The 19,107-nt window shown below is 40.5% G+C and overlaps 1 protein-coding gene across 2 annotated transcripts in view; it reads left to right on the top strand.

Moving 5' to 3' along the window:
* The window catches only part of ROR2 (receptor tyrosine kinase like orphan receptor 2), a 214,155-nt gene that overhangs the window by 173,064 nt on the left and 21,984 nt on the right, over positions 1-19,107 (top strand). For both annotated transcript variants that reach the window (XM_079109285.1, XM_079109286.1), the window contains exons 3-4: positions 13,201-13,488; positions 14,524-14,554. In XM_079109285.1, the coding sequence (XP_078965411.1) occupies positions 13,201-13,488; positions 14,524-14,554 (319 nt within the window). The remainder of the gene's footprint in view (positions 1-13,200; positions 13,489-14,523; positions 14,555-19,107) is intronic.

Here is a 19,107-nt window from a genome sequence, read left to right as displayed (position 1 = left end):
CATCAAAGCCCTATGACCTCATGACCTCTAGCACGTAGGTTTTCTTTATCTTCTTCCCAGACCAGTCATCGTATCCTGGTGAATAAGCAAATCCTCAAATGCCTAAGTAGTTTGACTCCCTTTGTGAATATTTGGACCGTAGAGTGTTGTTTCAGTCAGCTTTTTCACTGCTGTGACTAAAAAACCTGACAAGAACAATTTTAGAGGAGGAAAAGTTTATTTGGGGGCTCGTGGTTTCAGAGGTCTCAGTCCATAGGCAGCTGACTCCATTCCTTGGGGAAGTTGAGGCTGAACAACATGGTGGAAGAGTGTGGCATCGGGAAGAGGCTCCCATGATGGTCAAGAAGCAGGGAGAGAGACTCTGCCTGGCAGGTACCAAATGGATGTACATCAAAGGCACACCTCCGATGCCCACCTCCTACAGCCACACCCTACCTGCCTTCAGTTACCACCCAGTTCATCCAATCAGGGGAATTCACCTGCCAATTGAATCAAGGCTCTCCTAACCCAATCACTTCTCCTATAAACCTTCCTGCATTGTCTCACACCTGAGCTTTTGGGGGACACCTCACATCTAAACCATAACAGTTGTGATATAAAAATCACCAATCTTTGATTGACTGTGATTGTGTGGGAGGGTGGGTGTGCCCTGGTGACAGAATTCTATCACCTTTGCCTCTGGGGTATTTTAACACTTGGACTCAACTCCACTATCCAGATCTTAGAGGTGCCTGCACAGAGCTGGATAGGACACTGGGGAGATGAACCCCTTAGCATTCGTTGTCAAAGTTGCATCACTGTTTGGAAGGGGGGAAATTTTCAGATCAATTAAAAGGGAAGAGTCTGTTCCTAATACTGGCTTCACATTAGTGAAATTCTCAGTCAGCCATGCCTGGCTCCTTTTAGCCTGTTAAATTGTCTGGAGAGGTTTGGGGCAGCTTTAAAGGAATTTTTTTGTGAGCTAGAAGAGAGCTTAGTACAGAATGGTTAGTACAAACCCCATATTTTGCACATAAGGGAAATGAAGCCAAGAGAGGTTAAATGACTGGCTGTAAATTAAACACCAAGAGAGAAAGGGATATTGTGCTTAATCTCCAGAGAACGTTCTTTCTAGCTTTCATTTTTGACCTCAAGAGAATTGATGATGGCGAAAACCAAACTAATTTGGCAACACTCCCAGTTCAATTACTTACACGTGCTCAATAAAATATTAGTAGAAGATGTAAATGCTTATATGAACTTGCAAGAGAGATGGAGAAATGCCCAGGAGCCAGGAAGAGAAAGGAAACAGAATTATAAGTAACAGCCTTAGGCTGTCATGGCAGGGACCACTTGAAGCAGCTCACTGCATTTTCAGCCTTAGTGAATAGCCTGATTTTCCTGGGTCCTCAGGAAAAATTTATGTGAGACAGAGAGTTGGATTCTGCAGGTGGCCTGTAGTTAGGACCAAGAGTGAGAAGTGGTGTGACCATGTGACCCTGGAGCTGATGTGGACACATCATTAGGCTCCAGGGTGGAACAACCACCAATAAAGCATAGACATTAGTGCAAAAGTGTAGCTGCAGAAACATCGAATGCTTTTATGCTTTGGGGTTGGAATAACTTCTAGAACGTAAGTGCTGTTCTTAAGAGGTTATGTAGGAATATTAAAATCTGATTGAGAATAAATGAGATAAATATCTGAAAGTTGTTGATTTCACTTGGAAATGGATTTATTAGGTTTCTTTTAAGGAGAAATAATGGGTTAGGTTAAACGTCAAGTTTGAGTGTTAGAAAAATAAAAGATTTTACATTATTTTGTCATCCCCACTACAGAAACTGTTTTGCTAGACCCAGTTTCATCAAAAGCCTTGGGTTTTGACACCAATCCAGAAGGGAATCTGTGGAGTCCACAGAACTGAGACCTTGTAGCCAAGTCTCCCACACGAATACAGGCCATCTAAGAGCTACTTTCCTCAGGAAGAGCTTTGAGCATGTTTTCAGTCATCAGCCCAGGCAGGCAAGAAGAGAGCTTGTCTTGACCCTTGACCATTTCCCTGAGATGGGAAATGCCTGACAAGTCTTCCCCATGAGAAATCAAACTTGGGCCCACACCTCTGGAAACTGATTGACTTTGCCAGATTTGTGGGAAATCCCAAGCCAGAAAGTTAAAATAAAACTTGGCACTGCCTATTGAAAGAACCCAGTCTTCAAGGGATTCCCACGGAAAAACCAGCCCTACAATGAGAAATTACAAAGCACACTCAAGAAGGCAGAGGATGAGTGATGAACCAGTAAACAATAGAGCCAGAGGAGTCAAGAAAAAGGAGGGACTGGAAACTACACAGAAAAAAGGCAGTGGTGGATTTGAGAAGGAACCAAACCAACCTTCTAGAAAATAAACAAACAAACAAACTGTAGTCCATGCACTGGAAACTTGACAGGCAGATGACAGGTAAAAATAAATACGATGAGGAATATTAAAAGCAGGTAAACAATGTAGAGGAACCATATAAGGAAGATGAGCCTATACCTAGAGGAAGATTTCAAAGAAGAAATAAAGGGGGAGGGAGAGAGACAATTTTTATGAGATATTGATAGACAATGTTACTGAACTGATGAAAAGCATGAGTTTTCAGATTTAGTGCCCTAGGATCTGAGGAGGCTAAAATAGAAATAAAGTTACAGCTAGTAGTAGAGACTTCAGAATAACAAAGACAAAGGAAACATATTTTAAAGTAGCCTAAGGGGAAAAAACTTGATTACTTGCAAAAGAACAGTAACTGGTGGGACTTTGAACAGTCCCCACAGAGGCCAGAAAACAATAGTGTAACTGCCAGTCTAGAATTCTATATCCAGCTAAACTATGCTTCAAATGTGAAAGTAACAGATATTTTTAGATGAAGACTAAAAATGTTTACAAACTCATCCTAATCTCCCCAAGGAACAAATGTGATTTAGGATGAGCTCAAGAGAACTTAAGAGAAAGGAGATAATTCAAGAAGTATTAGGAAAGAATTTATAACAAGATGGCAGATCTCAATAAACTCAAGCAAAAATCGACAATAATTACCACTGAGGACTTAAAAACACAGTATAACTAAGAACTGAGAAGTAGCTCAAAAGCTAGTGAGCGCACGCACGTGTGTGTGTGTGTGTGTGTGTGTGTGTGTGTGTGTGTGTGAGACAGAGAGAGAGAGAGAGAGTGCAATTGTAGTTCATAGCATTTAAAGGTTATGGTAGTGGGAGGCTTTTTCCAATTAGGCATGCCTATAAAAAAGTAGTTAGACTGGTCACTGAAGTGTAACTGGCAAACAAGTAAAACAGAAATGGAGACTTTATAAAAATCTGGTAGAAAATAGGAAAGGAAAATTAAAAGGCAAAATGAAAACATTAAAAATAAAATTAATTGGTTAAAAGACTCATAGATTAGCATGCAGATTCATAAATTGACATGTAAAATTATATGCCATTGGACTGAGGTTGTGGCTCAGTGGTAGAGTGCTTGCCTGGCATGTGTGAGTTACTGGGTTTGACTCTCATCACCACATAAAATAATTAAATAAAATAAAGGTATTGTATCCATCTACAGCCCAAAAATAGTTTTTAAAAAATTAATAAAAACTATGCCACTTATAAGATTCATGTCTACAATCATAAAAAATAAAATATTAAGTAGATAAAAGTAGAACTTTGTAAACCCAAAGTACCCAGAGGTGGCTATTTTAATATCAAATACATCTTATTTTAAACAAAAGCATTACATAGTTATCTAAGGACCAAATGATGTTATAAACTTGAAGTTGGTTGCACCCAGCCACACAGTTTGCAATGTATAAGCACAAATCAACAGAATTCCGTATTTGACAAATGGAGACTCAGTGAACACATACCCAATTGTTACTACTATGTAGACATATTAAGAACTTTAGTAGAAAAATGGACAAGCCAAATCCAATGAGCATATATAAACCCCTGCAGTGAGACGTTAGAGAAAACACATTCTTACCTTGCAAATGTGGACCATTTATTGAGTTGACATGGGTTGGGCTATAGAGTCAATCTGAGTCACATCAAAGATTTGTCACTATGTCAGCCATGTTTTTGAAACTGTACTTAAAGTGCACATGAATAACTCATAGCTAAGAGAAAAGAATCACAAGATAAATTACAAGATATATGGGTGTAACTAAACATATGAAGATTTAATTACTTTTCGGACTGGGCATGGTGATGCACACTTGTAATCCCAGCAATTTGGGAGGCTGAGGCAAAATCCCAAGTTGAAGGTCCGCCTCAGCAACTTAGCAAGGACCTAAAGCAACTTACCAAGACACTGTCTCAAAATAAAAAATAAAAAGGGATAGGAATATAGCTTAGTGGTAAAGTATCCCTGGATTCAATCCTCTGTACAAAAATGATAATAATAAATAAAATAATTTATTGGACAGCTCAAGAAATTAAAGGAAAAAATTAGACTTAAATGGGCATGGTAGTGCATACCTGTAATCCCAGCTACTTGGGAGACTGAGGCAGAAAGAGTGCAATATGGAGGCCAGCCTCTGCAATTTAAGACCCTGTCTCGGGGCGATCCAAGATGGCGGACTAGAGGGTGACTGCATCTCCAGTCGCTCCAGAACCCAGGATTCAAGAAGGGGAGGCATTGAGAGACTCGGACTAAAATAGAGCCTCGAGGTGAGTCTCCCCCACCCGGTGAAGCGCTGCCCGTGGCAGGCCCGGATTCGGGTGGCTTATTAGAGTAGGGCAGAGCAGCTAGAGTCCTCCCCAGGCAGCCCTGCGCACTCCGGCGGTGGGCTCCTCCCACAGGGCCAGATTCTCCAGCATCTCGGAGCAGGCCCCCCAGTGAGAGCCTTCCTGCACAGAACCAAGCTTCAAGTCCCTGAGCCAGGGCGGCGAGTTCCTGCCCACAGGTTGCTTCAGGGACCAGGACAGGGCAGCCAGGGACTTCCCCAAGCAGCCTGCAGCCCGCCCCCTCTGGCAGGAAGCGCCTTTCCAGGCTAGATTCTCGGAGCAGACCACCCAGTGAGAGCCTTTCCACACAGAGCCAGCCACAAGTCCCCAAGCCAGCAGTGACCTCCGGCCCACAAGCAGCCTCTGGGACCAGGACAAGGCAGCAAGAGACCTCTCCAGGTGGACCTCCCCCCGGCCACAAGCTTTTTCCACGGGGCGATCCAAGATGGCAGACTAGAGGGTGACTGCATCTCCAGTCGCTCCAGAACCCAGGATTCAAGAAGGGGAGGCATTGAGAGACTCGGACTAAAATAGAGCATCGGGGTGAGTCTCCACCACCCGGTGAAGTGCTGCCCAGGCGGCAGGCCCGGATTTGGGTGGCTTATTAGAGTAGGGCAGAGCAGCTAGAGTCCTCCACAGGCAGCCCTGCACACTCCGGTGGTGGGCTCCTCCCACAGGGCCAGATTCTCCAGCATCTCGGAGCAGGCCCCCCAGTGACAGCCTTCCTGCACAGAACCAAGCTTCAAGTCCCTGAACCAGGGCAGTGAGTTCCTGCCCACAGGTTGCTTCAGGGACCAGGACAGGGCAGCCAGGGACTTCCCCAAGCAGCCCGCAGCCCGGTCCCCGCCAGCGGGAAGCGCCTTTCCAGGCTAGCTTCTCAGAGCAGACCGCCCAGTGAGAGCCTTTCCACACAGAGCCAGCTCCAAGTCCTGGAACCAGTAGAGGACTAGGGGCAGCTTTCCATGAAAGCACTGCATTATCAAGTTACTCCAAGACTTCAGGCTACTAAAGGCAGGAAGGTGATACACTGGAAATCTATAGGGACAATATAAGCCAATAGAAGAATTCTGCAATATCACAAAGTCCCACTGACATCAGACCAATATGAGAAAACAAGGGAAGAAAATGTCCCAAACAAACCTAGATACTATATCAATAAAACCCAATGACAGCACAGCAGAAGAAATGTCAGAAAGGGAGTTCAGAATGTACATAATTAAAACAATCAGGGAAGCAAACGAGGAGATGAAAGAGCAAATGCAGGCATTCAAGGAGGAGATGAAAGAGCAAATGCAGGCATTAAATGATCACACCAATCAACAGTTAAAGGAGCAACTGATCATTTTTGACGTACATGGATGAGCCAATGTTCAGGGCATAGATGTTTATGATTGTTATGTCTTGCCGATTTATGCTTCCCTTAAGCAGTATGTAATGTCCTTCTTTATCCCTTCTGATTAGTTTTGGCTTGAAGTCCACGTTATCTGAAATGAGGATGGATACTCCAGCTTTTTTGCTGTGAAAAAAAGAAGCAAGAGATCATTTCAATAAAGAGTTAGAGATACTGAAAAAAAAAACCAAACAGAAATCCTTGAAATGAAGGAAACAATAAACCAAGTTAAAAACTTCATAGAAAGCATAACCAATAGAATAGAACACCTGGAAGACAGAACCTCAGATATTGAAGACAAAATATTTAATCTTGAAAACAAAGTTGACCAAACAGAAAAGATGGTAAGAAATCATGAACAGAATCTACAAGAATTATGGGATATCATGAAAAGGCCAAATTTAAGAATTATTGGGATTGAGGAAGGCTTAGAGAAACAAACCAAAGGAATGAACAAACTATTCAATGAAATAATATCAGAAAATTTCCCAAATCTGAAGAATGAAATGGAAAATGAAGTACAAGAGGCTTATAGGACTCCAAATACACAAAATTACAACAGACCCACACCAAGGCACATTATTATGAAAATACCTAACATACAAAATAAAGACAGACTTTTAAAGGCTGCGAGAGAAAAGAATCAAATTACATTCAGGGGGAAACCAATAAGGATATCAGCAGATTTTTCAATCCAGACCCTAAAAAGCTAGAAGGGCCTGGAACAACATTTACCAAGCCCTGAAAGAAAATGGATGCCAACCAAGAATCTTATACCTAGCAAAACTTACTTTCAGATTTGACGAAGAAATAAAATCATTCCATGATGAACAAAAGCTAAAGGAATTTACAAAAAGAAAGCCAGCATTGCAGACCATTCTCAGCAAAATATTCCACGAGGAAGAGATGAAAAACAACGATGCAAATCAGCAACGGGAGGAACTAGCCTAAAGGAATAGACAAATAAAGGGGAAACCAAATCATGTCAAAAAACAAAAATGAGTCAAATGACTGGGAATACAAATCATATCACAATAATAACCCTGAATGTTAATGGCCTGAACTCATCAATCAAAAGACATAGACTGGCAGAATGGATTAAAAAGAAAAATCCAACAATTTGCTGCCTGCAAGAGACTCATCTCATAGAAACAGATACCCATAGACTAAAGGTGAAAGGATGGGAAAAAACATACCATGCACACGGACACAGCAAAAAAGCTGGAGTATCCATCCTCATTTCAGATAATGTGGACTTCAAGCCAAAAGTAGTCAGAAGGGATAAAGAAGGACATTACATACTGCTTAAGGGAAGCATAAATCAGCAAGACATAACAATCATAAACATCTATGCCCCGAACATTGGCTCATCCATGTACGTCAAACAAATCCTTCTCAATTCCAGAAATCAAATAGACCACAACACAATAATACTAGGCGATTTTAACACACCTCTCTCACCGCTGGATAGATCGTCCAAACAAAAATTGAATAAAGAAACCATAGATCTCAATAACACAATCAACAATTTAGACTTAACCGACTTATGTAGAATATATCATCCAACAAAGAACGAATATACTTCCTTCTCAGCAGCGCATGGATCCTTCTCTAAAATAGACCATGTCTTATGCCACAAAGATACTGTTAGCAAATACAAGAAGATAGAGATACTACCTTGTACTCTATCATATCATAATGGATTGAAATTAGAAATAAATGACAGAATAAAAAACAGAAACTTCTCCAATACCTGGAGATTAAATAATACACTATTATATGATGAATGGATAACAGAAGACATCAGGAGGGAAATTACAAAATTCTTAGAAGTAAACGAGAACAAAGACACATCATATCAAAATCTCTGGGACACTATGAAAGCAGTACTTAGAGGAAAATTTATTTCATGGGGTGCATTCAACAAAAGAAGTAGAAATCAACAAATAAACGACTTAGCACTACAGCTCAAAGCCCTAGAAAAAGAAGAGCAGACCAACACCAAAAGTAGTAGAAGACAGGAAATAGTTAAAATCAGAGCCGAAATCAACGACATTGAAACAAAAGAAACAATCGGAAAAATTAACAAAATAAACAGTTGGTTCTTTGAGAAAATAATCAAAATTGATAAACCCTTAGCCACACTAACAAAAAGAAAGAGGGAGAAAACTCAAATTACTAAAATTCAGAATGAACAAGGAAATATCACAATAGACACAAGTGAAATACAAAACATAATTAGAAGCTATTTTGAAAATCTATACTCCAACAAAACAGAAAACCTCGAAGACATCAACAAGTTTCTAGAGACATATGAATTACCTAAACTGAATGAGGAGGTCATACACAACTTAAATAAATCAATTTCAAGAAATGAAATAGAAGAGGTCATCAAAAGCCTACCAACAAAGAAAAGTCTGGGACCAGATGGGTTCTCAGCCGAGTTCTACAAAACCTTTAAAGAAGAGCTCATTCCAATACTTCTCAAAGTATTCCATAAAATAGAAGAGGAGGGAACCCTCCCAAACTCATTCTATGAAACCAATATCACCCTGATACCTAAACCAGACAGAGACACATCGAGGAAAGAAAATTTCAGACCAATATCCTTAATGAACATCGACGCAAAAATTCTCAACAAAATTTTAGCAAATCGCATACAAAAATATATTAAAAAGATAGTGCACCACGATCAAGTGGGTTTTATCCCAGGGATGCAAGGTTGGTTCAACATCCGGAAATCAATAAATGTCATTCACCATATCAACAGACTAAAAGTTAAGAATCACATGATTATTTCAATAGATGCAGAAAAGCATTTGATAAAATACAGCATCCCTTCATGCTCAAAACACTAGAGAAAATTGGGATAGTGGGAACATTCCTTAACATTGTAAAGGCCATCTACGCTAAGCCCATGGCCAATATCATTCTAAATGGTGAAAAACTGAAAGCATTCCCCCTAAAAACTGGAACAAGGCAGGGATGCCCTCTTTCACCACTTCTATTCAATATTGTTCTTGAGACTCTAGCCAGAGCAATTAGACAAACCAAAGAAATTAAAGGGATACGAATTGGAAAAGAGGAACTCAAACTATCCCTGTTCGCTGATGACATGATTATATACTTAGAGGAACCTGGAAATTCCACCAGAAAACTCTTAGAACTCATAAGTGAATTCAGTAAAGTAGCAAGTTACAAGATCAATGCTCATAAATCCAATGCATTTTTATACATAAGTGATGAATCTTCAGAAAGAGAAATTAGGAAAACTACCCCATTCACAATAGCATCAAAAAAAAAAAAAATACTTGGGAATCAGTCTCACAAAAGAGGTGAAAGACCTCTACAATGAGAACTACAGAACACTAAAGAAAGAAATTAAAGAAAACCTTAGAAGATGGAAAGATCTCCCATGTTCTTGGATAGGAAGAATTAATATTGTCAAAATGGCCATACTACCTAAAGTGCTATACAGATTCAATGCAATTCCAATTAAAAACCCAATGGTGTACCTTACAGAAATAGAGCAAGCAATTATGAAATTCATCTGGAAGAATAAGAAACCCAGAATAGCTAAAGCAATCCTCAGTAGAAAGAGCAAAGCAGGGGGTATCGCAATACCAGATCTTCAACGCTATTACAAAGCAATAGTAACAAAAACGGCATGGCATTGGTACCAAAATAGACAGATAGATCAATGGTACAGAATAGAGGACATGGATACAAACCCAAATAAATACTATTTTCTCATACTAGACAAAGGCCAAAAATATGCAATGGAGAAAAGATAGCCTCTTCAACAAATGGTGCTGGGAAAACTGGAAAACCATATGCAACAGAATGAAATTAAACCCCTATCTCTCACCCTGCACAACACTCAACTCATAGTGGATCAAGGACCTCGGAATCAGACCAGAGACCCTGCATCTTATAGAAGAAAAAGTAGGTCCAAACCTTCAACTTGTTGGCTTAGGATCAGACTTCCTTAACAGGACTCCCATAGCACAAGAAATAAAAGCAAGAATCAACAACTGGGATAGATTCAAACTAAAAAGCTTTCTCTCAGCATAGGAAACTATCAGTAATGTGAAGAGAGAGCCTACAGAGTGGGAGAATATCTTTGCCACTCATACTTCAGATAGAGCACTAATTTCCAGAATCTAAAGAACTCAAAAAACTCTACACCAATAATACAAATAATGCAATCAACAAATGGTCTAAGGAAATGAACGGACACTTTCACAGAGGAAGATGTACAAGCAATCAACAGATACATGAAAAAATGTTCAACATCTCTAGTAATAAGAGAAATGCAAATCAAAACTACCCTAAGATTTCATCTCACCCCAATTAGAATGGCGATTATCAAGAACACAAGCAATAATAGGTGTTGGTGAGGATGTGGGGAAAAAGGTACACTCATACATTGCTGGTGGGGTTGCAAAGTAGTGCAGCCACTCTGGAAAGCAGTATGGAGATTCCTCAGAAAGCTTGGAATGGAACCACCATTTGACCCAGCTATCCCACTCCTTGGCCTATACCCAAAGGACTTAAAATCAGCATACTACAGAGATACAGCCACATCAATGTTCATAGCTGTTCAATTCACTATAGCCAGATTGTGGAACCAACCTAGATGCCCTTCACTTGATGAATGGATAAAGATACTGTGGCATATATATACAATGGAATATTACTCCGCCATGAAGAATGATAAAATTATGGCATTTGCAGACAAATGGATGAAATTGGAGTATATCATGCTAAGTGAGATAAGCCAATCTCAAAAAACTAAAGGACGAATGATCTCGCTGATAAGCGGATGAGGACATATAAGGGGGGTTATGAGGGGTTAGCGTTAGGGTTAGGGTTAGGTTTAGGGTTAGGGATAAGGAGGGTGGTAAGAATGGAGGAAGAAAGGACTGTATAGAGGTAAAAGAGGGGTGGGAGGGGTGGGGGGAAGGGAAAAAAATAACAGAATGAATCAAACAACATTGCCCTATGTAAATTTATGATTTTTAATTAAAATAAATAAATTTAAAAAGAAAAGACCCTGTCTCAATAAAAAAGATAAAATAAAACAAAATGAAGCACTGGGGATATATAGCTCAGTGGTAGAGTACCCCTGTGTTTAATCCCCAGTACTGCCAAATTAAAAAAAAAAAAAAATCACTTTTAATGCATATGCTAGAAAAAGAAAAAAATAAAAAACTATCTGGAAGTTAGGAAAAGGGCAGTGGAGTGGAGACATCAGCAGATGGTTACAGAAGGGAAGCCTTAGTGGTTAGTAAACTTTCCAAGACATGCTAAATCTCATGCAGAATTCTTAAGGTGCAAACTGAAGCAGCAGAGTGTTACTATTTCACACTCATCAGATTGGCAGACATTTTAAAGTCCCCAACACAAAATATTAGCAAAGTTATGGGAAAACACTGATGTTACATGTTATTAGTGAATTTAAAATTGTTTTAAACACTTTTGAGGCTCAGATAAATTAAAAATTTCCAGACCCTCTAGCTTACCACTTCCACAGTAACCTTTGACGTTGCCCTTACACAGGTGCATACAGATGGTGCAGCAACACTGTTCTAGCAAAAATGTGGGAATAATTTATCATCCTTTGATTGGGAAATGGGTAATGAAATTGTGGTTTATATGGTGGACTGTTATATGTTAATTAAAAATATGAACTATATCAACATAGATCATTTTGAATGACAAAAGGCAACTAGGAAAGGTGGATCTTTCAGGGAAATTTTCTAAAACTACAAAATACTTCTCTAGAGAGAGGGGGAAAGGTTTTGATTACATTCTAGAATTTGAAGTGTTTTAAGTCAAATATGGTAAAATGTAGCCATAACATTTTGATATTATTTGTTGTGTATCATTAATTTCTTTACAATTGCAACATTTCAGCTTTTAAAACTTGTAAATTGAAAAGAATATTGAGCATGCCAAAGGAGATAGGAGAGGTGAAGAATTTTGACAGCTATGTTTGTTATTTGGAAGAGATGATTCCTTTGTGGAAAGTCTAAGACAATCAACTTGGAACCTATTATAACTAGTCAGATAGCTCAGAAAAGTGAAAAGATAAAAGAAAAATATATGTGGCAGGCACATAAATATACGTGGGCACCGTGGGCTAAGCCTCCAGGCCCCTCAACTGTGTCATTTCTGTTCTATTTACCAGTAGTCATGAGCTTGTTTAGAGATTCGGTGTTTTGCCATGCATTTTCTTTATACATTTACTTACTGTGCTTCTTTTTATCAGGTGTGGAATTTACATGATGTTGAACAGCCCTGGTAAGATTCAGGGTTTGGAGAGAGAAGGGTAGTTGAGCCTCATCTACTTATAGTTTGTATATTTGCAAGCCCATGTCAAGGCTAAGATGTATTTGTAACCCTGATTCAGTATTCATGTTCTTGCAGTCTCTCACGTGGGTACCCAGGGTGCACCTTCCCACCTGAGGTTGTATCAGGGACGCTCTGCTTCCTGTTTTCAGCTCTCATGCTGTGAACATGTTCCCTTTTCTCAGCCTATTTAGTGTCATGTTTTTTTGTGGTTTTGCACTTTTTGTTGGTGATTTTTCTGCTTAAAGGGCCCCCAGGCATAGTGTGCTGAAGTGCTCTATGTAGTGTGCAAAAGCACAATAAAGCTTCCACGTCCCTCCCAGAGGAAATGCATATGTGAGAGAAGGGTCGTTCACACAAATTGCAAGATGTTGTTCATGAGTTCATCGACAGTATGAATTAAGTAAGGAATCTTTAAACAGAAACACATGTAAAATAAGTTTTGTATCAGTTGATTGACAAAATGTGAGCAAAGAATCCCAGGAACCTGACCCTTTGTTTCCCCAGGAGCAAAGACTCCTATTCCCAAACTATTCCCAAATTTGGTGTTCATTGTGACATTCTAGAATGTAATGTAATTACCACCAACAGCTGGAATCCACTGTGTGTATGTATGTGAGCAAAAATGGAAACCTTCCCTCACAAGTTGTTCATATAGGAGCCCCCAGGGGCTTCCTTCCAGCTCTCGCTGATGTTTGCTTTTTTTTTACCCTTCTGCTTGGCAGGTTACTTTCTGAATTTTCTAGAGCCAGTCAACAATATCACCATTGTCCAGGGCCAGACAGCAATCCTGCACTGCAAGGTGGCAGGAAACCCACCTCCCAACGTGCGGTGGCTAAAGAATGATGCTCCCGTCGTGCAAGAGCCGAAGCGGATCATCATCCGGAAGACAGAATATGGCTCTCGACTGCGAATCCAAGACCTGGACACAACAGACACTGGCTACTATCAGTGCGTGGCCACCAATGGTGTGAAGACCATTACCGCCACTGGAGTCCTCTATGTTCGGCTTGGTGAGTTGGTTCACAGATAGGGATGCTCACAGCCACCGAGCAAGAGACTCATTTGCTCTTTGAAACTGAAGTACACAAACCAACATGAGAGGAAATCAATAAAACCATTCCCCAAAGCCTTTCCCATTGAGCACAGTCTTGGCTTAACCTTTTGCCCATTTACTAGTAATAAAAGAAAATAGACACAGATGGGGTAGTCTGTAAACCTGGAGCCCAGAAAATAATCCCAGACACACAAGGTGAGCTGGGACAGTCAACAGAAAGGCCACATTTCAGCAGATCAGATGTCCATGGGGAGGGTGGCCACTCTGCAGATGGCCCGCTGAGTCTTGTGGGCCATGTTGCACTGGTCTCCACTCACTTGCTAGAGTCTGTGCTGAGATTTTGTAAAACTGCATGCACACCTGGCCTAGCTGGGTATGGGGACAGACTGTGATGACGGGTCTGAACTTTCATGCTTGTCACATGGGGTGAAGGAATTAAATGGCAAGAAAGAATGTAGTCCTTGAGTCCCAGTGGTGGGAAGGTCCCAGGCAATGAATGCCCCAGGCTTGTCATCCAAGTCCACGCCATGCCAGCTACAATTAGTAAAACAGGTGTTGTGTGTGAAATTGAGATGTGGAGAGAGAAGGGACAGCACAACTTGTAAAATAGCTCCCCAAGTATCCACCTAAACAGAAAGCACCCCTTTGTTGTTGTTTTTTTAATATTATTTTAGTTGTCAATGGACCTTTATTTTATTTTTTTATATGCGGTGCTGAGAATCGAACCCAGGGCCGCACATGTGCCAGGCAAGCGCTCTACTACTGAGCCACAACTCCAGCCCTTGTTGTGGTTTTGTTTTGTTTTGTTTTTTAATGATTTCTGGCATCACTGGGGTGTCCTCATGAGCTGAGCTGAGCCCAAGGCCTGAGGACAACTGGCCACAAATGAGCCCATGGGCGCCTACCATGTTTACCGTCGGCATGACTTGAAAGCAGTTGTGTTCCAGATCATGAAGTATTAATAACCTGGCTTTTTGTTTTATCCTTTTAGGTCCAACACACAGCCCAAATCATAACTTTCAGTAAGTATCTGTTTTCCTCAAACCATTTTCCGATACTCTGAGGGTTTTGGTTATGTAAGAATCCAGACTTTAAATCCAACAAACTCCCGTCTTTGCCAAAATTGCTAGAAGTTGATTGGGCATCACACAAGGATGGCAATGTGCTCGTTTAGGTTTGGGAAACTTACATTTTCCATGTTTCCATGTAAAGGAAAAATGTCATAAAAATAAACACGGTTCATTGCTTTCAAGGATCATGACCTTTCACGGGGTATAAACACACACACCAGATTGCCAGGACCTCCAGGAGGAGCCTGGTGCACAAGATTGTTTGTGAACAGGGAGGTGGTTCTCATTGTGAAATCCCAGCCTCACCCACCTGCAGGTGTTCTGGTTTTTGTTTTTTTCCCAATGGTGGGGATCCCTCCCAGGGCCTTGCGCATGACAGGCCTGTGCTCGACCACTGAGCTATATTCTCAGCTCCTGCATTTACAGTTCATAAAGTGTAGGGCACCTTCTACAGCCTGGGTCTCAAGCCCACCTTATATATGAGGAGGCCAAGGCACACAGCCAGGCTCTCTGCCCCTTATCAAGCTGCTGACTGAATCTGGCTTTGGACTTGCGCCCCTTGCTTCCAGCACAGTGCTGTCCCATCTGGGTTAGGAGGTTCTCCTATGAACTGCAAATGCTGTCATCGTGTAGAAGGAGGATCACTCACTTCGTTGCCTGTATTTGAGATAAGCAGTGACTCAGTCCCCTTTGTTTCCCATGCAGCCACATTGGATAGCTATGGCTTTACATTCAGATGTTCTGAGCAATGGCAGGAACACCCTGTGGGCGATAAATTACCTGCTCAGTCTTTGCTGGTTCCTGTTTCCCTGGGGCCTCCTCTGCTGGGTGGTGTGCTATGGGGCCAAGTTGGGAGTGCAGGCATGACACTATGGGACAATTGGACACTGAATCCTACTTGAGAAAGTTCTCTGCTGAAACACAGTGCTGGAGCAAATCCATAGCAATCACTCCTAATAGGAGATTAGGCAGAAGAAGTTGCATCAAGCACCTACTGATGAGCCTTGGGAAAGGGGTAGGTCATTCAGAAGTTACTACTTTTTCCCTAATTTATGTCTTTATACTTGTATATTTTATAATGAATATATTTTATTATTATATTATGAATATGTTGTAGGGACTGAGGATATAGCTCCATGGTAGGGCACTTCCCTAGTCCTCCTAGGACAGAGTTCTGGGGTGGAATTGCAGGTGACCATCTCCCTTCTCCCCAGGAATAGCCAGTTTACCCTCCACAAAGGCTAAGGGACTCAGAGTCCCCCCAGTAATGAGGAAGTTATCATTTCTCCTGACTTCTAGCACATAGTATTGTCAGAACTTAAAATGTTTCCCAGTGTCTTGAGTCAAATGGTAATTTAATGTTTGATTTCACTAGTTAACAATGAGGTTGAGCATCATCTGATTGGCTTAATAGCCACAGAATTCTCTGTTCACACAAAACCTGTCCTCTGATTTGCAAAGTCACTTACTGTGGTTTATTTGGAAACTCAATCTCGACATTCGGGTGTTTTCCTGGTCATTCATGGGTATGCAGAGTGGTAAAAGAATCTGAGTCACACACACACTTTCCCAGCTGAGGTCACACGGCAACATTTCTTGTTTTAGTCCTCAGATTGTAAACAAGTGTCCTTTTTGCAGTCACACTTTTCATGTTTTCATGATTTTTGTTGGTGATTTCCCTGGCTAAAGTAACTCCCAGGCATGGTGCCAAAGTGCTGTCTAGCTCTCCAGAGCCTGAGAAGGCTGGGATGTGCCTTAGAAGAAATATGTGTGTTCGACAAGCTCTGTCCAGGCAAGAGTTATAATGCTGTTGGCTGTGACTTCAGTACCAACAAAGCAATAATATATATATTAAATATGGTATCTTTAAACAGAAACATGTTAAACAAGGCAGTGTATTGATTGGTGGAATAAAATGTTGTGACTAGAGACTTGTAGAAAACTAACTCTGCCTGCCCACTTGGAACAGTAGCTCCATTTCTGCTAATTCAGTGTTTGTAATGACTTTATAGAAAGTAACTACCACAAATAACTAAAATAAACTCTGTTTTGTCCATTTTTCCATTAGGACAGTTGTCATCTTGTTATTTCTTTGTTAGAGTTTTAGAATATTATCCAGATATAATCCTTTACGTAATTTTTGCTCCACCTAGAATGGAGTTTTTTTATGCTGATAGAAGCTGGTATGCTATTGTAATATTTCTCTATATTCATGACCTACTACCTTGGCACCTTGTAATGATGATCTGTTCTGGATTATTAAATTTAATACACCACCTTTGTTATAGGTGAAATTTCTATACATATGAGTCTGCCTATAGGTTTTTTTTTTTTTTTTTTTTTTTTTTTTTAGTATAGCTAACTGGACTGATGTTCCAACATTCTGACATTTGATATATGTTGCCACAGGTAGGAGAAGATACCTCACCTACTGCTAAGGGCTACATTGTGTCCCCTGCCAAATTCATTATGTGGAAGTCCCATCCCAGTATGTTTCCCTATTGGAGAATATATGCTTCGGGAATATAGGCTTTCAGGGTTAAGCCCTGATGGGATAGAATCAGTGCCTTTATAAAAGAGGAAGGGACATCAGATCTCCCCTGACCCCCATCATGTGAGAACTCATCAAGAAGGCAGGCATTGGTAAGGCAGGAGGAGAGTCCCTGCCAGGAACCGAATTGGCCAGCACTTCCATCTTGGACTTTCAGCATCCAGAAGTATAAGAAAATAAATTTGAATTGTTTCAGCCTTCCCGTCTCTGGTATTTGTTAGGGCATGGAGCTAATAATGCACCTGTCTTATTACTATACCCTTCTAAATTTTCTGGACTGTTACTTGCCTTCCACTGTTCCGTGTGAGTTTTATGTTTGTATTTTTATAGGAATTACATAGAAGTCTGTTGTCTATGAAAGAACTGATGCTCTTTATAGTTTGTGGTGTCATGATTATTTTTCTCTGTCCCTTTCAAAAAAAGTATAATTTTTTCCATCATCTCCATGGGGGGCACATCTTTTCTTATGCATGTTTCAGGTGGCTTATTGATTCTGCTAATGATAACCTTATCTTTCCTTCCCATGTTTTATTTTTGATGGTGGTTCAAAAACACATTGAATTTTAGATACTGATCTTGTGCTTCACGACTTTGTTGAACTTTTTTATTTCATTAACTTTCTGTAACATCTTTTTGATGATTTTTCTGTGGGGGAAATAAAGTCTTCTATAAGTAATAGGTATATGTTTTGCTTTTTCTAAACCTTAGCTTTTATTTCTTCTTCTTGTCTTATTGCATGGCCTAGGAGTTCCATCATCTTGTCAAAGCATTTATTTTTCTGTTCTTCTCTTCATAGTTGACATATTTATTCTGTTCATAGTTTACATATTTATTGTCACTAATAATGAGAGCTCTTCATTTTTATACTCACTTTTCTGGATACAAAGGTGACTGTAGTTTTTCTGCTTTTATGATATGTTACATGATAGAATTCCTATTTTTTAAAAACTAGACTGAAACCTATTCAGTCAGATTGAATTATTCTTCTGATGCCCTGCTGGATTAACTTACTGATTTTATGCTGATATATGAGTTTCTTAGAGTAGTTAATTTATTTTTTAATTGGCAGATAAAACTCATGTGTGTATGTGTGTATATACATATTAAAGCTGGAGTTGTAGCTCAATAGTAGAGCATGTGCTTAGTGTGCACAAGACCCTGGGTCAGTCGCCAACACCAGAAAACAAAGCACCCCCCAAAATACATATGCATTATCTCATATACTTACCACTTTTGTGTGTGGTGAGAACACTTAAAATCTATTTTTAGCCATTTTCAAGCATGTAATATATACTTATTAACTGAGGTTACCATGTTATACAGCCGATCTTTTGAACTTATTCCTCATGCATTTCCTAACTGAAGTTGTGTGTCCACTGACCCACATCTCCCCAGTCCACCCACTGCTGTCCTCTGGGACCACCCTTTCTGCTCTCTGGCAAATTACTTTATTCACACAAGGACTGTCTTTGATCAGACTGAACACCAGCTCACTGGATGTCATCTTTCTGCAGCCATGATTTTCTTTTATGATCACGTTTCAGATTGACCCCTCCCTGTAACCGTGTGCTTACGACATGTCTGGACCAAAATGAAGATGGAAAATAATGAGCTTAAGGCATTGAATAACCCACAAGTTTTCTCTGTTTCATCCTGGAACGACCAGCCTATCCTATGCAGTAACTCCTCTCTTAGGGCTTTTCCTTAGCAAATGCACAACAGTTCTTGTTCTTTCATCCTCGGGCAAGTGTTGTGTCCTGTCTGTGGAACTGGAGAGTTGAGTCAGTGACTTATAACAGCCTGGGTTTATCCCTGTGCAGAGTGGCAGCGTCAGGACACACTGCTGTTGGCTTTCAAAGAGCATGAGTGGATGACGCTCTGCCCTGTCCCTGCCTGCTGCCGCCCTCGCAGGTCCCCACACGTGGGTGCTGGCAGTGTGTGTAACTTCAGCATG

Source organism: Sciurus vulgaris (genome assembly GCF_902686455.1).
Source record: "Sciurus vulgaris genome assembly, chromosome: 13".
NCBI classification, from domain to species: Eukaryota; Metazoa; Chordata; class Mammalia; order Rodentia; family Sciuridae; genus Sciurus; species Sciurus vulgaris.
Note: the sequence above shows the minus strand (reverse complement) of the source record. Positions and strands in the feature narration are given on the sequence as shown.